Source organism: Opisthocomus hoazin, chromosome 1 (assembly GCF_030867145.1).
Source record: "Opisthocomus hoazin isolate bOpiHoa1 chromosome 1, bOpiHoa1.hap1, whole genome shotgun sequence".
Lineage (NCBI taxonomy): Eukaryota > Metazoa > Chordata > Aves > Opisthocomiformes > Opisthocomidae > Opisthocomus > Opisthocomus hoazin.
Genome location: NC_134414.1, coordinates 141478395 through 141496030, shown reverse-complemented (window position 1 = coordinate 141496030; position 17636 = coordinate 141478395). Strand labels below are relative to the sequence as shown.

Below are 17636 nucleotides of genomic sequence, written 5' to 3'. Positions count from 1 at the left end.
GTGTGCTGAAATTGTTTGACCCTGAAAAAATCCTACTTTTGTTTTTCAGTGTAACTTGTTATTGTTGAGACACACCATACAATAGTAAATTTTAAAATAGATCTGTCATTGTAAGTAAATAGAATACGGTTTCTCTTGATATGGCAACTGACTTGGAGAGAGAAGAATTTGTATAAATCTAAGAAACTGTGACAAAGTCACAGTAAGATAACTCAATTTTTTATTTTACAAAGTTGATACATGTTTTCTGTAGTTGATAGGGTTAATGCAGTCAAATCTATGTAAAGCATAGTTTGTTCAGAATACAGATATTGGGAATACTTTGGCAATTTTTTTGAAGATAGTCTAGGGCACATAATGTCATCTCTATGTATGAGGGTGCTTGCATGTTATGTAGGCAACAGAGTCTACCAGACATAGGAATGAATGACAGTGTATGCTATAATTTAAGACTATTAAAATATTTATGTTCCAGAAAATTGAAGAGTTCAGAAGCCTAACATAAATAGAAAATAAGCTGGGTTGTTCTCTTGACTGGTTCTTTTAGCAATTGCAGTAAGCGTATATTAAGATCATTATGTTCACAAAATTAAATTAATTTGGAAGCTACAGAGTGCCTCTCTAGTTCAGTTTAGTTTACAATACACGTGAAACCATATACAGAGAAAGTGATCCGTGAGTTACCAGACTGCTGATTTACTTTTTTTTTTTGTTTCTGTGAGACTGTTTGAACTCTGCCAACACATATAACATCTTCCTAAATCTTACATAGGGTTAGAAGTGCTCTCTCCAGGTAAGCCAAAATTAAGTAGTACAAAATTAATTTTAAAAATACTCTGTAAAATTATCGATAGCCTTGTGCAGTTTTTGTAGGTAAGCATAAAAATATAGTTGCTGGTCTCATGGTGAATGGAATAAAAAAGGTAATTCAGTTTACTTTTTGAACTTTTGCTTCTTATTTTATTTCTTTTTATTAGATCACAGAAAATACTGTACCATTCACTGTACTGGGTATATGAAGAACTGGCCTCCTAATGAGGTGGGAGTAGAAGAGGAAAATGACGTAGAAAAGGACAGTAGTAACTTTAACTGTCTTGTTGCAATTGGGAGGTTACATCCTTATATTGTTCCACGAAAGAGTGGAGAGATAAAAGTCAAAGCAACAGAATTTGTTACACGATTTGCCATGGATGGAAAATTTGTTTATGTAGATCAGTGGTAAGTGTTTTGCTCTTCATTGAAAAGAAAATGAAAATGACACCACTAGTTACATTTTCTAATACTTTCTGTCAGAACTGTAATTTCTCAAGCAGGATAGGATTTCTAGGTGCAGTACACAGGAAGTGGTTCAATCTGAATGTAGGAGTACTTGGGCTTTGGGTTTTTGTCAATAATAAAAAGTAATGTATAAAAGTAAGTGTGTTGTCCTACAGGAAAAGGTGAGCTAGCAAGATTAAAATATGTCATAAAATGCACTTACATACTTACTTATTCATAAAGAAAAACCTCGAGTTAGAGCTTCAGAGCCATGCATATGACTTAAGTAATAAAAACTTAACCAAAAATTATTACTTCTTGAAATCTTACTATTTGGAACAAATACATTATATCTGAATGAAGTACCAAATTATTTCATTAGAAGTGAAAGCTAAGTTCTTGTTTACTGAGCTTTCTAAAACTGACTTTTATTTGTTGTGTAGACTGAGTTACTGCTTGCATTTTGAATTTCATCGTTGTCACTGGAACCTTTTGAGTGCTTTCAGTCATCTTGTCTTTCATCTAAAATTGTCAGTTTTAACCTATTCCTTAAAGTGACAGAGCAAAATTCAGCTACTGAGTTGTTCGAATGACTCATTATGTGTGACCAGTAACCTGACTGGCTAGGGAAGACCTAATGATGATAAGTATTTTGTGTGTACATGTGATTTGCATGTTTAAACACTGTTATTTTGTCTTTTAATTGCCATTCATTGCAAATGGATAATTTTGCAGTGAATAAGGTTTCCTGTTGGTTTAGAGCTATACTAATCCTGTATCTTTTTCCCAAATACGAACACAAGTATCTGTTTCTTGAAATACTAATTTTCTGCTTTATCTGATACTGAAGAAAACAAGCTTTGCAATTGTTTGAATCTGCTGTAGTTCATGTTTTTATTTCTAACAGTGCAACAGCAATTTTAGGGTATCTTCCACAAGAGCTTCTAGGAACTTCTTGTTACGAGTACTGCCATCAAGATGATCACAATCATCTAGCTGAAAAACATAAAGAAGGTACAAAATAATTGGTCCTCCCAGACTACATACAGCTACATCTAACTGCTACGTGAAAACAGCACAAATCGAAAATTTGGAAGCTGAGAATAACATGAAACAATCTTAGCATTGTCCTTTTTTACAACTGCATTAAGCCATGCCAGTATAAAGTTTGTAATAAAAGCCAGAAGAAAAGTCTGTTGTCTTGGATCTTGGTGCAGTGCTTTAATCGCAGGGGAATGATGTTAGTGCGTCTTTCAACCCTCTGCTTCAATTCTTTGTAAGAATGAGCAAGGAGTCATGAAGAGCAAAAGTGCCTAATTGTGTCGTTAAAGACACAGATGATGAAAGTTCACCAAGTCAGGAGTCTGCTTTCTAGCTGTTTGCAGAAACTTAGTACTTGGGCTTTAATTTAAGGTTAATATTGTTGCTGAAAATGTAGTTTGATTTTAGTAGGGATCCTGTCCTGTCAGTTGTTCTGGTATTTAATTGGTATTTCTGGCATTTTCGTTTTATGATACTATAAAACAGATTAATTTTTTTTTAATCTAAATATAAACATGATGATTTCAACTTTTCTTTCTTATCTAGTGTTACAGAATAAAGAAAAAGTATTTACAAACTCCTACAAATTTAGAGCAAAAGATGGGACTTTCATTACCTTGAAGAGTCAGTGGTTTAGTTTCATGAATCCGTGGACCAAAGAACTGGAGTACATTGTATCAAACAACACTGTGGTATTGTAAGTAATTCATGATATGATTCCCCATGTTATTTTTTTGGTCTTAACTACAGTTAGCATTAAGAGAATGCAACCTGTTTAAGAAACAGAACAAGACTAGAAAATATAAACATTGCACAAAAATTTGTGGAGTAGCTCAGAAGAACATTTTTTTGCATTTACCAGTTATTTTCAGTTACTCTGAAAACTGTGGTAGTAGAAAAAATGAGATGAAAGAGTTTCTTATCAAAGGAGGAAAGGAAGGACCTTTTAAGAAAAGTAGGTATGAATAAATGGGAGTGTCGTTACTTCTGCTTTTCCTTCTGAGCTTTACAAGACTGCATGTGTCAGTTGAGCTAATCTGAAGTGCTACCCCACCTACCATGTGTCAGAGAAGCATAGTTGATAGATTGTAGAAATGCAAGGCAGGACAAGAAGATGCTCTCCAAATGAATTGCAGGGGAGGAGCCTGTGAGACAGTAAATGTGTGTGTTTAATCCTTTTTTTTATTTTTAATTCTTCTTTTTCATTCTCTGGAGCTATAATTTGGATTGTTCCAATGACACTGAGGATCTTTGATAATGACTGGGTTTTTGAGAAGGGTGATAAAGGAGTTTTATTTCCATTAAACCAAGTTGTCAAGGGGGGCATTTTACCCATCCTGTAGATGGTTCATGTCTTAAGTCAACATCACCCACCTATTTGGCCCATGTCCTTTTTCCTCAAGAAGACAGAGAAGAGCAGCTAAGACAATCTGTGCTTCCCAGCAGGAACAGGATGTTAGGTTTTACTCTGTAAAGTATTATTGAAATAAAACATAAATATGCTGGGTTTTGCCTTTTAAAAACTGGCTGATTATTTGTTTGGGTTTTTTATTTATTTGAATATCAGAGGTCGTAACGAGTCTGCTGAAGAACACGTCCCCTATGGTTCCCAATCTGCAGAAGGCAAGTGTCGCTTCTTACAGTTATCATAGGTGCATCTTCTGATCAATCATTACAATTTTAGATTTATTCAATTCAGGAAATTTTTTATTTTAGGTTGTAGTGCAAGGAAGGGTTAGTTTTTTTCAAAGCTAATTCTGCTGACAATTTCTGGTTACTCACAGCATCCTGAGTCATATAATTCCTGTAACAGTGATCAGAAGGGCTTATAGCATATCTTTCCCTTCTAGCAGCTTCTGCTATAGCTAGGATTTTGATTAATAGGATATTCTGCTTCTGTCGCAGACTCTCTTAATATTTTGCCTGGTTTTCTGAAGAAATGCAATTGTATTGAGTTTACCCATAGAATATAGGGTGATGCTGATATCTATACGTATTTTGTTAATTTTTCTGCTGTGCATGGATTGTGATTTCTACATGCTGTTTTGTCATCTTGCTATAAGGTTTTTTATTTTTGCTTTTGAAATTGTTCACTTTTAATAATTGATTTCAGTTTGTGAAAAATCCAAGAGATTTTTCTCATGTGTTTTGCGTTGACTGTGAGAGACTGGTGGTGGTAATGATTAAAGCTAATTTTATTACTGGAAATCAGCAATTTTCACAAATAAATTATTCACTTATATTTATATTTCAAATGAGACAACACCCTCCTCCATGAGTTAGTGTTTAAGGAATTTTATTTCTAAAAATAAGAGATACAGGACAAAAACTAATTTAAAATGAATCCTTCGGGTGATTGTTTCTTGCTGTGTAATGAAACTGCTACAAACTTAAGGTTTTCTTTTGTTTTTTTAACTATAGATGCTTTAAAACAGTCTTTAGTAAGTGTACCTGGAATGTCCTCTGGAACAGTTCTTGGTGCTGGAAGTATAGGAACCGAAATTGCAAATGAAATATTAGAATTGCAAAGGTAATGAATGCTTAACATCATACATTACGCTTTTAAGTAAAGATAGAGGAGAGGTATATGTGATTATGTGGGGGTTGTTCAAGTTTCATTGTTATTGTGTTACATGTATAAAATATTTTTAGGTTGAGCAGTGGCATTATGAGATACCAATTATAACCTAATGTTAGTCTCACGCATGGCAGAACACATCACTGGTGTTGACAAATAGTTTTGTTCAGGGCACACAATTTTCTTTGTTAATGAAAATATTATTTAACCCTGACTTCAAAAGTGTTACTGTGATGCAGCTTCTTCACATGATGTTGAAATGGGTAGATAAACCATTCGGGAATGGAAAATCAGTTGTCTGTGAGCAGTGTTTTTATTTTTCTGATAGTGTCGCTCTGCTAGGAAAACTTTCCTTGAAACAGTCCCCAGTGGAGCGCTTTCATAGTCTGTATTGTCCTGAACGTAGACTAAAGTGATAGTACAATTCCTTCCCAGTACCCAGCCATAGATGAAAAACCCCTCACCATGTGGGTGATTCAAGGGTCAAATTGTTAAGTAAAGATTGACCATTTTAAACTAACTAGTTTTAGCAGCTACACAGCATACCCAAGGAATCTGAAAGGAAGAAATGAAATTTTAATGTGAAGATATGCTAATGTATTTTTTGTTTTGTGCACCCACAGTGGTGCCTGACTTGCTTATAGAGGGAGAGGTTATTATAGTACAAACCGACATAGAGTATCAGCATTTGTTGTCCAAGAACATTTTTTATTCCAGGACTTTGGGGTGCACATCCGCAGAAAGTGTGTTTTCAGTCACAACTCTTTGAGGAATTAAGGTTTCATCAGAAGGTCCAACCACTTTTGTTAAGGTCAAATTTAGGATGGTACTATGATCTTGTGAGCACAGGATAAGTTATGTAAGTGTTAGGTTTGGATGATGAAGCCGTCCCTCAGACTGTAGATCTCATACTTCCAGTTCCAGGTAAAGGAACACCAAGGAATTTTTTATGTCTGCAGAGCAGTGTGTTCCAAGGTCCCATATAGTTCTTTCCACTGGCACTTTTGTAACTGGACCTGCAAGACAGTAGTAATGTTGAATCTGCCAGTTTTGGCAACAATGGTAGAGGTATTAGGAATAGTGTCATAGCATAGAATATCCTGAGTTGGAAGGGACCCATGAGGATCGTGAAGTCCAACTCCTGACTCTGCATGGGGTAACCTAAAAGTTAAACCATATATTGAAGAGCATTGTCCAAACACTTCTTGGACATCGACAGACTTGGGGTCATGACCACTTCCCTGGAGAGCTTGTTCCAGTGCTCGATCATCCGCCTAGTGAAGGTCTTTTTGCTAATATCTTTCCCTGATACAGCTTTAAGCCATTCCCCACATCCTGTCACTGGACACCAGAGAGAAGATATCAACATTTCCCTCTCTGCTCTGCTTCATGAGGAAGCTGTAGACAGTAATGAGGTTACCTTTCATTCTCCTCTAAGCTGAACACACCTAGTATCCTGAGCTGTTCCTCGTAAGTCATGCCCTCTAGTCCTTTCACCATCTTTGTTGCCCTCCTTTGGGCTCATGCTAATATATTTATATCCTCCTCATATTCTGAAGCCCAAAACTGCACACAGTACCCGTAGTGAAGCCACGCCAATGCTGAGTCTAGTGGGACAATCACTTCTTTCAACCAGTTATAGCTATACTGTGCTTAATGCACCCCAGGATACTGTTCTCCCCCTTGACCACCAGGGCTGGCTGGCTGGCTGTCAGGCTGGTTAAGTGTGATTTCCCCTTTGTAAATCCATGCTAAAGTCCAGGATTACACATGATCTCTTCGCAATGTGATTGTCTTCTCGGCTGTCTCTTCATCAGAAGGCAGTATTTAATTTTCTGAAACAGTAAAAACCATGGTCAGAGCTTAAGAGTGTGATAAGTGATAGTCGCAGGTGTTTCTCATTCTGTTTCTAGTATTTTGGAATTGCCTTCCAACAGTTAAGTTACAAACCTTTATTAGAATAGTCAAATTGCACAGAGAATCATTTGTTTTCAATGAAAGGAAGAAAAGAATAAACACACTAGTGACAGAATGAGAAGATTGCTACTAAAAAAAGACCCCAAATATCCATCCCACAGCTTGTTGGCAGGTTGCTGGGATTATCCAGCAAGGAGGAGGAAAAGCACTGGCAGCAAAAATAGAATGGATATCCTCAACAGCAAAGATGGGGTGTTACATTCTGATATGCCATTGTTAACGTCCTCTCATCAGTACCACCTGTAGAGGGAAGGGGAGTCACTTTTTGTTATGTCTTTCTGAAGACTGAAGTAAGTTGGTGGAAATTCTCATCTCTGATGGTAAATATCCAGGCATGGTCCAAGAGCTTAATTTGACTCATGTTCTAGGTGCTTCACTCGGCTCAGTGTGGTGTTCTGCGTTGAGATCACCTGACCTTTGCTGACAATAGTCATCCATGTGAGCATACATGTCACCAGTTTAAGGAAACCAGTTTATTAAGTAGATGAATAATAAATTTGCTGGATGATGAAAGAGTGAGTGAGTTCCTAGGAAAGTTTTCTTTTAAGGTAGCTGTTGAAAATCCTGGTGTTTTTATGAAGCACAAGCAGTGCTCTTTCTCTTCATGTTGCTACAGAGGCAACAGTTTCAGGAACAGGATCTACCTAAGCAACAGAGGGAAACTTTGTGAGCTTTGTGTGAAGATCAAACCAACCCATTTCTGCCCTGGTCACAAGAGAGCAAAGTCCATCTGTTTTAATCATAGGAAACAGAAGAGTCCATTACAACAGACAGAATTGTGGAATTTAGAGAAGAGGTTATGGTACTGAAATAATCTCCTCGATTTGAGAAATTTTTTTTGTAAGAGGGGGATTTTTTTTTTTTTTGTCTGTTCAAATGGAATTGAGCTGTACAGTTGAGGCAGGTATGTCTGGGGCCTCTTTAGGGATATTTCAGGGGAATATTTATTATTTCATATCCTTCCTGATCCCAGAAGAAGAGTAGATTTTTCTAGTCCGCTACAGACCTTACAGAAATTGAGCTTATTTATCAAAAAGTTCAACTTCCATAATATTAACACTGGATAATTTTCTTTCTGCCTGTGCCTATGATAAGTTTGAAGCTCGTGATGCATACCTCCCTACCTGTCAGAGATTCATTTTGTGGAGGTCTTGATTCCGTCATATAAGTAAAGCACGGCTTCACTGCTTTGTGGAGCAGCAGTTTAAGGCAGCAGGATGTTCACCTCAGTTTGTTTGATTTACCAAAACATCTTTTCAGGAAGATCACAGTGATAGTTCAGACTTGCTTCTAATTTAAAAAGTGAGGCTGCTAGGAGGGATAAGAACCTGCGAATTCTGGATTCAAGGAACTACTTTCCAGAACAAATATTTGTGGAAGTGCTGGCAGTGATGAGCACATGCCTCAGGTTGTCTAATTCTTCAGATAACTGATTGAACTTAGTGTTTTTCCTGGTTATGTTGACATCTTGAACACTGGTTAGTAAATAAAACAACATTATGGTGCTTTCTTTGGGAACAGTCATCTTATTTCTCAGGTAGCAGACTGAATATCACAAGATTTTGAAAGGAAAGATGTTTTGCTTGCCAGCTTCCTCAGCTACAGTGATCTGAGCCATTTTGGTCTTGTGCAGGTGTGTTTGTTTCAGTCAGTTGTCCATGGACACTGGAAATTGAGAAATAAAGTTGTGATGAAACTAATAGCCCAAGAAGTTACTATGCAGGTGAAAGAAAGGGTTAAGAGCAAAGTCATGCAGAATAAGGTAAGCTGTGTCCAAAGAAAAGACAGTTCTGAAAAGAAGCCAGCTATGGAAAGGAGCAGTTGCGCTGTGTAACTGAGATCTCTGGCGTCTTTCTCATCCTACAGTCCTGTATCGTGGGGGAAAATAAACTGGGTTTTATCTCTATAAAAGGAAGAGATGCTTACGAAAACAATTGGCCATTGAAGGCCTCATCAGGAACAACTGAATGTTTCTGGAGATGTCTAGGTATAGTTGCTTGCACCCTGATGTAGTTCACTTTTCCAGAATCGTTGCTGAGAACAATGCTGTATTTATTTCCAGCCAAAGAGTAGAACTGCATGCTATTTCACCATTTTTCTTTTCTGTGAAGTCAAGTTACTATCTTGCACACACGGAGGCAATCAAAATCAGACCAAAGAGTGATCAACAGAGGCTAACACCAGCTGGTTTTCATCAAATACCTTTGTGACTACAAACATAATCCAATAGGATGAGTGCATTTGCTACCTGAATCTGCTCTCTGTATTTTTTTTTTAATATCGGCAAGACACAGATGGTTCTCAAGCTGTGCATCAGGCATCACCAAATATTTAAAAAATTTCAGGACTAAGCCTACAGTGCTATTTACAAGCATATCCAAATTGAATTAGCAATGCTAATTCAGTTTACATGTTAGTTTTTATGCTAATTTCAGTTACATCAGTGCTATAAATCTGTTCAATCTGGAGTTTCCATCCCAACTTTTAGAGGCGGCAATACTGCTTATCAGATGGTGCACTGGATATTGGAATGTAGGGAACTAACAAATACTCCACACAAATAACTCAGATAGGCTGTTTATTCACCCACTTTCTATGTTTTCTCCAATCCCTTGTCATGTTTCGGATCTGAGGAAGGGACGGAAACAGAAGCATCCAGAGTGCCCCAGTTCTTCTGTAGCCTTGTCCTTTGGGAATCAGGAGGAGCAGGGGGAGGTGGGAGCAAGCTGTCCAAAGGGCCCTGGCACGACACTGTCACTGTTAGCTTCATATCTGGCATGTTTACTGAGGGAGGATGAGCAGTATCTCAAAGAAATCTGGTAACAAACAAGTGGTCTTTATTTTTAGTTGCAATTTTATGAAAATATGGAAAGACAGGTTTAACAAAATAATAGTAGAGGGAGCATTGGAAGGATGTGGGTTTTTTTCTTTCCACCATTTAGCAGAACTTCCTTATGTTGTGTGTATTCTGTATGTATTTGAAATGTACCTATATGTCCCAGCATGCATAATTCTGAAACCTGTTACTCTTTGGTCTGTCAGTGCTGGTGATTCAACAGAAGAATAAAAGTGTACTCAAGTAATTATGACCCATGGTCTTTATTCATCTCTTCTGCTTTTTGTGTTATCGAAACTTGGAGCAGGAGACTTTAGAATCTTTGGGAGAATTTAAGACAACATTCTCAGATTAGCTGGCTCATGCTTTGTCACTGGGGAGGTCTGGTGGGTTCTGCAACACATAGGCTATTTTTCAGTTTATGATCAATATGACTCAGTAAATCAACTAAACGTATACAATTTTAGGTTGCATTCTTCACCATCTGGGGAGTTAAGTCCATCACGTCTTTTGAGAAAGTCACCTTCACCGGCTTTAACTGTAAACTGCAGCGATGTGAGTATGTCATTGCCTATAAAAATCTAAAAGTTACTGTCAGATAGTTTCAAGCCTACGTTTGAACCAAATTACCCTGACTTGTGTTTTTTGCGAGAGAATGAGTAAGGTATTTCCAACTACCTGGAAGCTATGAAAGTCTTTTTGAGAGATGTGACAGCAGAAGAATTTCCAACTTAACTTACAGGAGCATCAGTTCAAGCCTTAAGGGGCTGTTCCCGAGGCTGAGAGGACTGCAGTCTCCACTCAGTTATTAGGATCTCTGCTGAAGCTCTACAAATATGCTGAATATGAGTGTGATTCAAGTGATGAGGACTCTGCTGCATTTGGAGTTGCATTAAAACTTTTGCTGAATAACCATCAGAGACTAAAAATGTTTCCACCTGTTCAGTTTGACAATCTAAATACAATATCAATTCTTGTTTTCTCTCACTTGTACTTTTAATGTTGTTGAAGACTCTCTTAAAAATCTGTGCTGTATGTTCTTAGTTTTGAAATGTTTAAAATTTTTACTTTGAAGATATTTCAGTAATCTTGTAAACATGGACAGAATATACTGTTTTGCTAACCTAGTAGTGCTGGTAACACCGCAAACTATAACTATCAGAGTTATTGACCATAGGTATGGAATAACTAACGTAGTTTTTACCTAGGTATATTGTATGTCATATATTGTGCACTGTATGAACAGACATTTACTTCTCTGTCAGCACTTCTTTGAATGTAAATTTCTTTCCAATTAAAGACAGCTTATCTTCCCATTGCAATTTTCATTTCCCAATGATTCTGGACTAGGGATTGTTTTGGCTTCCTCCTTTTTTGTGGTCAGTTTGTGCCTGCTTCACCACAGATCTTTCTCCCTAATAGTTGGTTAACTTATGTATGCTGAACTCTCTAAATCATGTAGCAACTTATCATAAGGGTAACTGCATTGTATTCATTGAAGGTTTTTCTTTATTCTGTGCTTTATTTTGTTTATTTATTTTGTGCCTTTATCTGATTTGTTCCTAACATGCTTTCGTGTAAAGTATTTCAACTTTATTAATTTCCTAGTAGAATATGCACGAGCTAGGTAACCCGAGAAAATTGTCCTGCTAAGTTACATGTATGTGTTACATTAAACAAATGGAAAAAAAAAACCAACTTTCTTATATGTTTGGGTTAGGATGACTTCATCTCTGTTGTTGCTAGCCTTGTTTTTCCGAAGTGCAGAAAGTAATTTAAAATTACTTAGATTTTTATCATGACAGTAACAAGATGCAAAAGGATAGAAAATATACAAGTTTATAATTCATATAGTTTAATGTGTATAGAACATGGGAGGTATGAGGGTCTTTTTTTATCTTTTAGCTAGAATGTGTCAACATTCACAAACATGATGTCACTGGGAATTTGTAGTTTATGGTACTGGACATGGAAAGTATATACCAGTACAACTTGTTGTGCTGGATTTATTTGCTGAATATTGAGTTAGACCCTCAATAAAGCAGATGCCATCACTGTGAAGTACCTTTGATAGATGTGTAAGTTACACCTTTTATTTACGTCAAGTCCAGTGCTATGTGAACTTCCAAAAAAAAATTATTTTTAAATGTACTAGATCTGCCTGTTGATGCATATTTTTCGTTTGCACTATTTAGTTCTTAATACTTTGACAGCAATTTATAATGTTTCTGTGATGTAGTAATTGTGACTAAATTTAGGATTTAGTTCTGTCCATTTTACTGTTTCTGTTCTTTCAGGTGCCAAACAAAGAGTTGATTGAGTTATGTCCTTCAGAAACAGAAGTTCTAGAGACTTCAGAACAAAACCAGGGTGCTATTCCATTTCCCAGTAATGAACCTCTCATCGGTAAGATTTATTTCTATTGTGGATATTTTGGGGCTTGAAGGGATAAATAGTGTCATTTTTGAGTGCACCACTTTACAATCGTGTATAAATTGTAAAGACATTTGTCTGTCTATGTAAAGAGGAGTGGACTCTTAAAACAGATGGATTAGCACTGGGAGGCAAACAGCCAAATTTGATCAGTGATAGGCTCTCATGACAAAAATAATATCCTGTAACAGAAGTTTACCATTGCGTTCTTGCATGCCACAGTTTTAATTAGGTACTTAGTAGTTCTCTCTCCAGAAAAGAGAGATGGATAAGGAGAAGTATTTCAGTGCAGTGTGAACTATCGCCTTTTTAGCACTTTATCTATTTCTCAGCTGCAAGCTATGAATAGTCAGTACAAACAACTAGTCAAAATGTTTCAGAAAGAAATGTTGTTTTTTTCTTTCCCCTCCCTCAAGCATGCACTAAGGCAGCAGTTTGCCTGGATATAGGTTTCCCTGGCCCTGTAAGAGGAGAATGCCTTTGTATTATTTTCAACGTAAAAGGCAAAGTGCTATAAAAGCAATGGTTATGCTTATCCTGTATTTTGGCTCTTAGAAACTTTTCAGTCTCCTACTTTTATTTCAGTTACTAGAGCTCTATTTATATTATTATTAGTATTTATAACCTATAGCTCTCTTCTGGTATAGCTATGAGCCCTTTATATATAAAAACACCCAAAGGAAAAAAAAGCTAATGCTCAAATAAGGGTAAAGGCGGGGGGGGGAACCCCAAACCAACAACATTTATCCAAGATTGACAAGGAAACGTTTTTCACTGATACTTGAGCTAAAGCATTTTACCTTACTGTTGTTAAAGGCAAAGGTATAGTGTTGATTTCTAGAGCTAACACATGGCAAGGTTTCAGGAGTTCGTCTAGCATCAGATCGTACATCAGATCAGAATTCGGGTACATGATTGTGTTTCCCACTGAAGTGGCGTAAGGTAGAAAGCAGTTTCTCTGCTTCAGTGACATGAACTTCACCGCAGCTGGAGGCAGTCCAATCGATTGGCAAGACTTCAGTCTTCTTACATCGTTATATATGTTCTGATAATTGTCTGAGGACAGCCATTATTTCTATTACTTAATTTTTTTTTTTTTTTTTAAAACATTTGCATGTAAATATTTGCCAGGACTTCAAAGGAAGGTGCTGTTTAAAAACAAATATGTTTTGAAAGTTACCATATGCTTCATGCTTTGCACTGCATACACTGATGTTTTAATAATTTTATAGGTAGTAATTCTCAGCTGGACTTTGATGCAATATGTGAAAATGATGACACTGCTATGACAGCTCTTATGAATTACTTGGAGGCTGATGGAGGACTTGGGGATCCAGCTGAACTCAGTGATATACAATGGGCTCTCTAGTTTTGCTTTTTCGGAATAAGAAGGAATGTAAAATCTACAATGCACAATGACCGTACATCCTCAGTACTGTATTATAATTTTTTAATGTTTCATTTGAATTCATACTTACTGTCTATCTATTTTTAAAGACTGAAGCCTTGTTCAGAGAGAGACAGTTTCTGCTGCACCTGTGGAAAAATGCAATATTTTTTTCATGATGGGGAAACCTTGAAATTTTAATATTGAACCATCTGTAACTGGATTGCTTAAAACACATTACTATATTTTTGCTAAGACGCTTTAACCAAAATGTACTGTACAATGTACAGGAATATTTTTTCTTAGTTTTAATACTTAAACTTTTATTTATTGTTGTTGTTTCAAATGGTAGAATATTGATTACCCATGTCTGTAGAGCCTACTGTACTTACACAGTTTAAGAATATTTGTAACTATTAAATTTCATTGAAATGATGATTTGCACACACTACAGTTGTAAAATAAGGTATTGTAATTATCAAATCATGCAGTTTGTGATTCCTTGCCCTTTTCAGAAGTGCTATTTTTGTAGTCAAAAGTGAAAATAAAGCATACCATTCTGGGAGCAAGGGTTTGAATTGGATTGCCATAGCAATCAGAATGTTTTGAGAAAAATAGTCACTTCCCCAGTAGGCAAACATGATAAGGGTATAAGAGAAGAGCAACAATATGAATTACTATTTTGTATTATTTGTAATGTATTATTAGAGGGACAGTGCATAGAACCTAGGAAGAGTAGTGCTATAACTATGATAAAGCCCTTTGGTCTCATCACAGGTGATTCACTGACTAGAGAAGTTTGGACAGATTGCCTTCGTTCCAGAGTGAGGCTGGCACTGTCTATTAGTGAAAAAACATTAAAATTGTATAGTAGCTTCTATAGCCTCTATGTTGTTTGAGAGATTAGGGTGATTTTCTATTGCCTGAGTTTGTGACTTTTTAAAATATTTGTGTAATATAGTGCTGCCTGCAAGTAAATGCCATATAGGATGATCTTTGGGGGGATGGCTTTTGCAAGAATAGTATCCCAGTTACAGCAAATTACTCCAGAACATGGCACTTAATAGGCTGTATTAGAACAATATAGCATTAACATATAAAGTGGATCTTTTTATCTCTGGTATTTAAAAGTTTAGTGAAATTTTTGCATCGATCGTATATCGTAAGAGCATAGCTTTCCTGTGGATTTTTTTTAATTCAAGTAATGAAAGGAAAGCATTTGAAGATGTTTGATACAGGTGCATATTTTTAATACAGACATTTAAACACAGGTACTGCCTAAGCACTGTGGTGTTTGTTTTGACACTAAAGGTGAGCACTAGGCAGCCTGTTTCACATCTCTTTACGAAGGCTGGAGTGGATGAGCAAACAGATGTGGTAGCCACTAGATGTCACACACCTGCTGCTGGGCGACTGCCCTGTCCTGAACGCACCCTGGATTTCGTCATCCACTGACTTTTGTGCTTTGACAGAGCACCCTTGTTTCTTACAGAGAGGAATTGTTTTGCAAATGATGAATTTTTTTGTTGACGTCTTGTCCGGGTTTTCTAGAATGGCTTGTTGGATTTTTTTTATTATTATTTTTAAGTCTGTAGATTTTTTGCATTGAACTTGCATGTGATTTCCTGCACTCAAATTTTTTTTTTACAGACATGGGGCCAAAATGATCTGTTCATTAGCTTTGTTAGAATAAACTTTTCTGTTTCTTCACAAAAGATTAACTTTAGACTATATCGTGGAGCAAAGAGAGAAAAATAAACAGGCACTTTCTAAGAATTAATAGAATTCTATTTGTATAAATGAAATTTAAGAATTTCAGGTTTTGCCGTTGTCAAATGCATTTTCTCTTTTCTATGCTTTTTGAGCATTAAGGTAAAAATAAATTCTAAACAAAACAAGAAATACTGTAGCTAACAGATAAATGAGTAAATAAATAACTTAAAATTATACAGACTTTCCTCAACATAGTTTCTTCCTTGACTGGATTAGTTTGAAAATGGTGCAGATATTGTTATTGAAGGAGCATATTACTTCTTTCACAAGATTTATATAACCGTGTAGAGTCAAACCGTTATTTTTGGATTCTTCTTGGATTTCCCTTAAAAAAAAAAACAACCACCAAACAAAACAACAAAGGAAGTTTGAGTCTTTTGTAGTCATTGATCAATATCGTGGCTCTCAATTCATTTATTAGATTCTCCCTTTACTATTTGTGAATTTTTCTGGTTTAAAACAGTCTTACAAGAAAGTGTCACTTACAAATATTGATGATGAAATTAATACATATTTTTTAATACAGTTGAGATAGTATGTGCTTATTTGTGTTCATATAACAATAAAATTCTAGTAAGATATGGACTTTTTTTTCTTGGCATGGTGCAGGGTATCAGAGGATGTGGTTAAATCGGGTCAATAAAATGTTATTTTGATGCACTGCTGTTTTTCTGCTGACACTTGTACTTAATACTGAATTTAAATATGAAGTACTCATGCTTTCAGATCCCAGGCTCGTTCCCTAAAAATATAAATGGGGAGGTTGAACTAATCTGAATTTCGGTAGCTCAAGATGATATTCCCTAGCCAGGGTAACTTTGCAATCCAAACTAACGTGCATTTTCTAGGTACTAAAAACGCTGATGTTGCAGCTTAATTGGGCCCTCTCTAGAAAGGAGAGTGCCCATAGGCTGTACCCGAAAGAGCCTGTCTGATCAGAAGAGTGCATGGATAGGATTCTTACAGACTCTTGCCATGGAGAATTATGGTAAGTGATAAAGCAAGCATCAACAGGCTCTTAAAAGCCTTGTTAGTTATGGAGGTTGTGCTTGGAGATGAGTCAACTAATTTGTTACTGCGGGCACGAATGGAGTTAAAGATAAGAAAATCGTGCTGGGAGATGAGTTCTGATACAAGCAGCAGCTAATTTGGGAAACCTGTTCCTGTGCTGACAGGAAAACATGAGAGAATTCTTTTTGGAATTGGGAGCAGGGAATGAGAATGTGATAGAGACAAACACCGTCTGGGCGTCGTTTGAATGACAGGGGGCCTGGTGAGGTGGAGGGCGATAGCTGGCCACAGTTAGGGCAGAGGCAGGCTGCAGGAAGGCAAATGGGGCTTCACAATGCCACCGTGGCTTGCCGTGATGAATGACGAAGGCATTGGTGTGTTAAACCTTAACTTCTGCGTTCCCTCTAACAGTATTCGACGGTGGTTGGGGGGGCGAGGGGGAGGCTTTCTGTGCTCTTTCGGATGTACTTGCTTCTTGCAATTCCCTTGGAGTGTTTAGTTAAGTACAGTGATACTGCATGGGTCTAAAGCAGAGCTTCAGTCCATGTTTCTTTCCTGGGGTGCATTGTAGTTCTGGACTTTTCTGTGGATCTTAGGCTGTTTTTAGAGTATCGGAAAATTTGATTTGCTACAAGTGCAAAAGGCTAAAATTAGTCATTTCAGTGATTGCTCACAGTGGAGTGTTCCTGTTCATGAGCCAAGCTAAAATGAAGAATTTATTCTTCTATAAGTGATGACACTTCTCCCCGAAGCCTGACATCTGTACTCTTTCAGTTACTCTTTTGCTTCCTGTTTGTAGGTTGACATATGTCACGTGAATTCAGAAAATGTCCTGGAACTCCTGGAAGTAATCATCAGCTGGAAAGCTTTGTGGCACTTGGGATTTCTCTGAAGATGATAATTTTATTTCCCATCCCTGATGAGAATTATTTTGTTCCGCACAAATGTGGAGGTCAAGAAAATACTTGGAGTTACAGGTTCTTGCAGGCTGAAAGACGTAAAGCCATGTTTCAGAGCAGCAGAATTAGTGGATCCAGGAAAAAGGCGAGTGAAGTGGTGAATGAGCTGCTGAAACAGTGTCTGCTGCCGTAGTGCAGTCTGTGTGTACCTCATTTCTAGAGGATTGATCTAGATAGCTCCCCTTTCCTGTGAAGGTGGCTGACAGGACTAAATTTTCTGCCTTGCTCCGGGCTTAAATGCTTTCAGAAACTGCATCTTCCTAGTGAGGAAAAGACAGACTTCCTGTAAAATGTGAAAAATTCGCATGCCCCTTGGAAGCAGCCACTTTTACTTGTGCAGATCCTGTCTCTATAGATCCCTTTATTCAAGGTCCTGTGGAACAG

General features: G+C 37.0%; 1 protein-coding gene across 2 annotated transcripts in view; it reads left to right on the top strand.

The window, feature by feature from the left end:
- Window positions 1–14779, top strand: part of BMAL2 (basic helix-loop-helix ARNT like 2) — a 38964-nt gene extending 24185 nt beyond the window's left edge. For both annotated transcript variants that reach the window (XM_075439237.1, XM_075439226.1), the window contains 8 exons: window positions 978–1218; window positions 2165–2271; window positions 2845–2995; window positions 3866–3921; window positions 4720–4828; window positions 10157–10244; window positions 11987–12095; window positions 13355–14779. In XM_075439237.1, coding sequence (XP_075295352.1) covers window positions 978–1218; window positions 2165–2271; window positions 2845–2995; window positions 3866–3921; window positions 4720–4828; window positions 10157–10244; window positions 11987–12095; window positions 13355–13491 — 998 coding nt within the window. In that variant the 3' untranslated portion in view covers window positions 13492–14779. The remainder of the gene's footprint in view (window positions 1–977; window positions 1219–2164; window positions 2272–2844; window positions 2996–3865; window positions 3922–4719; window positions 4829–10156; window positions 10245–11986; window positions 12096–13354) is intronic.
- The last annotated feature ends 2857 nt before the right edge of the window (window positions 14780–17636 follow it).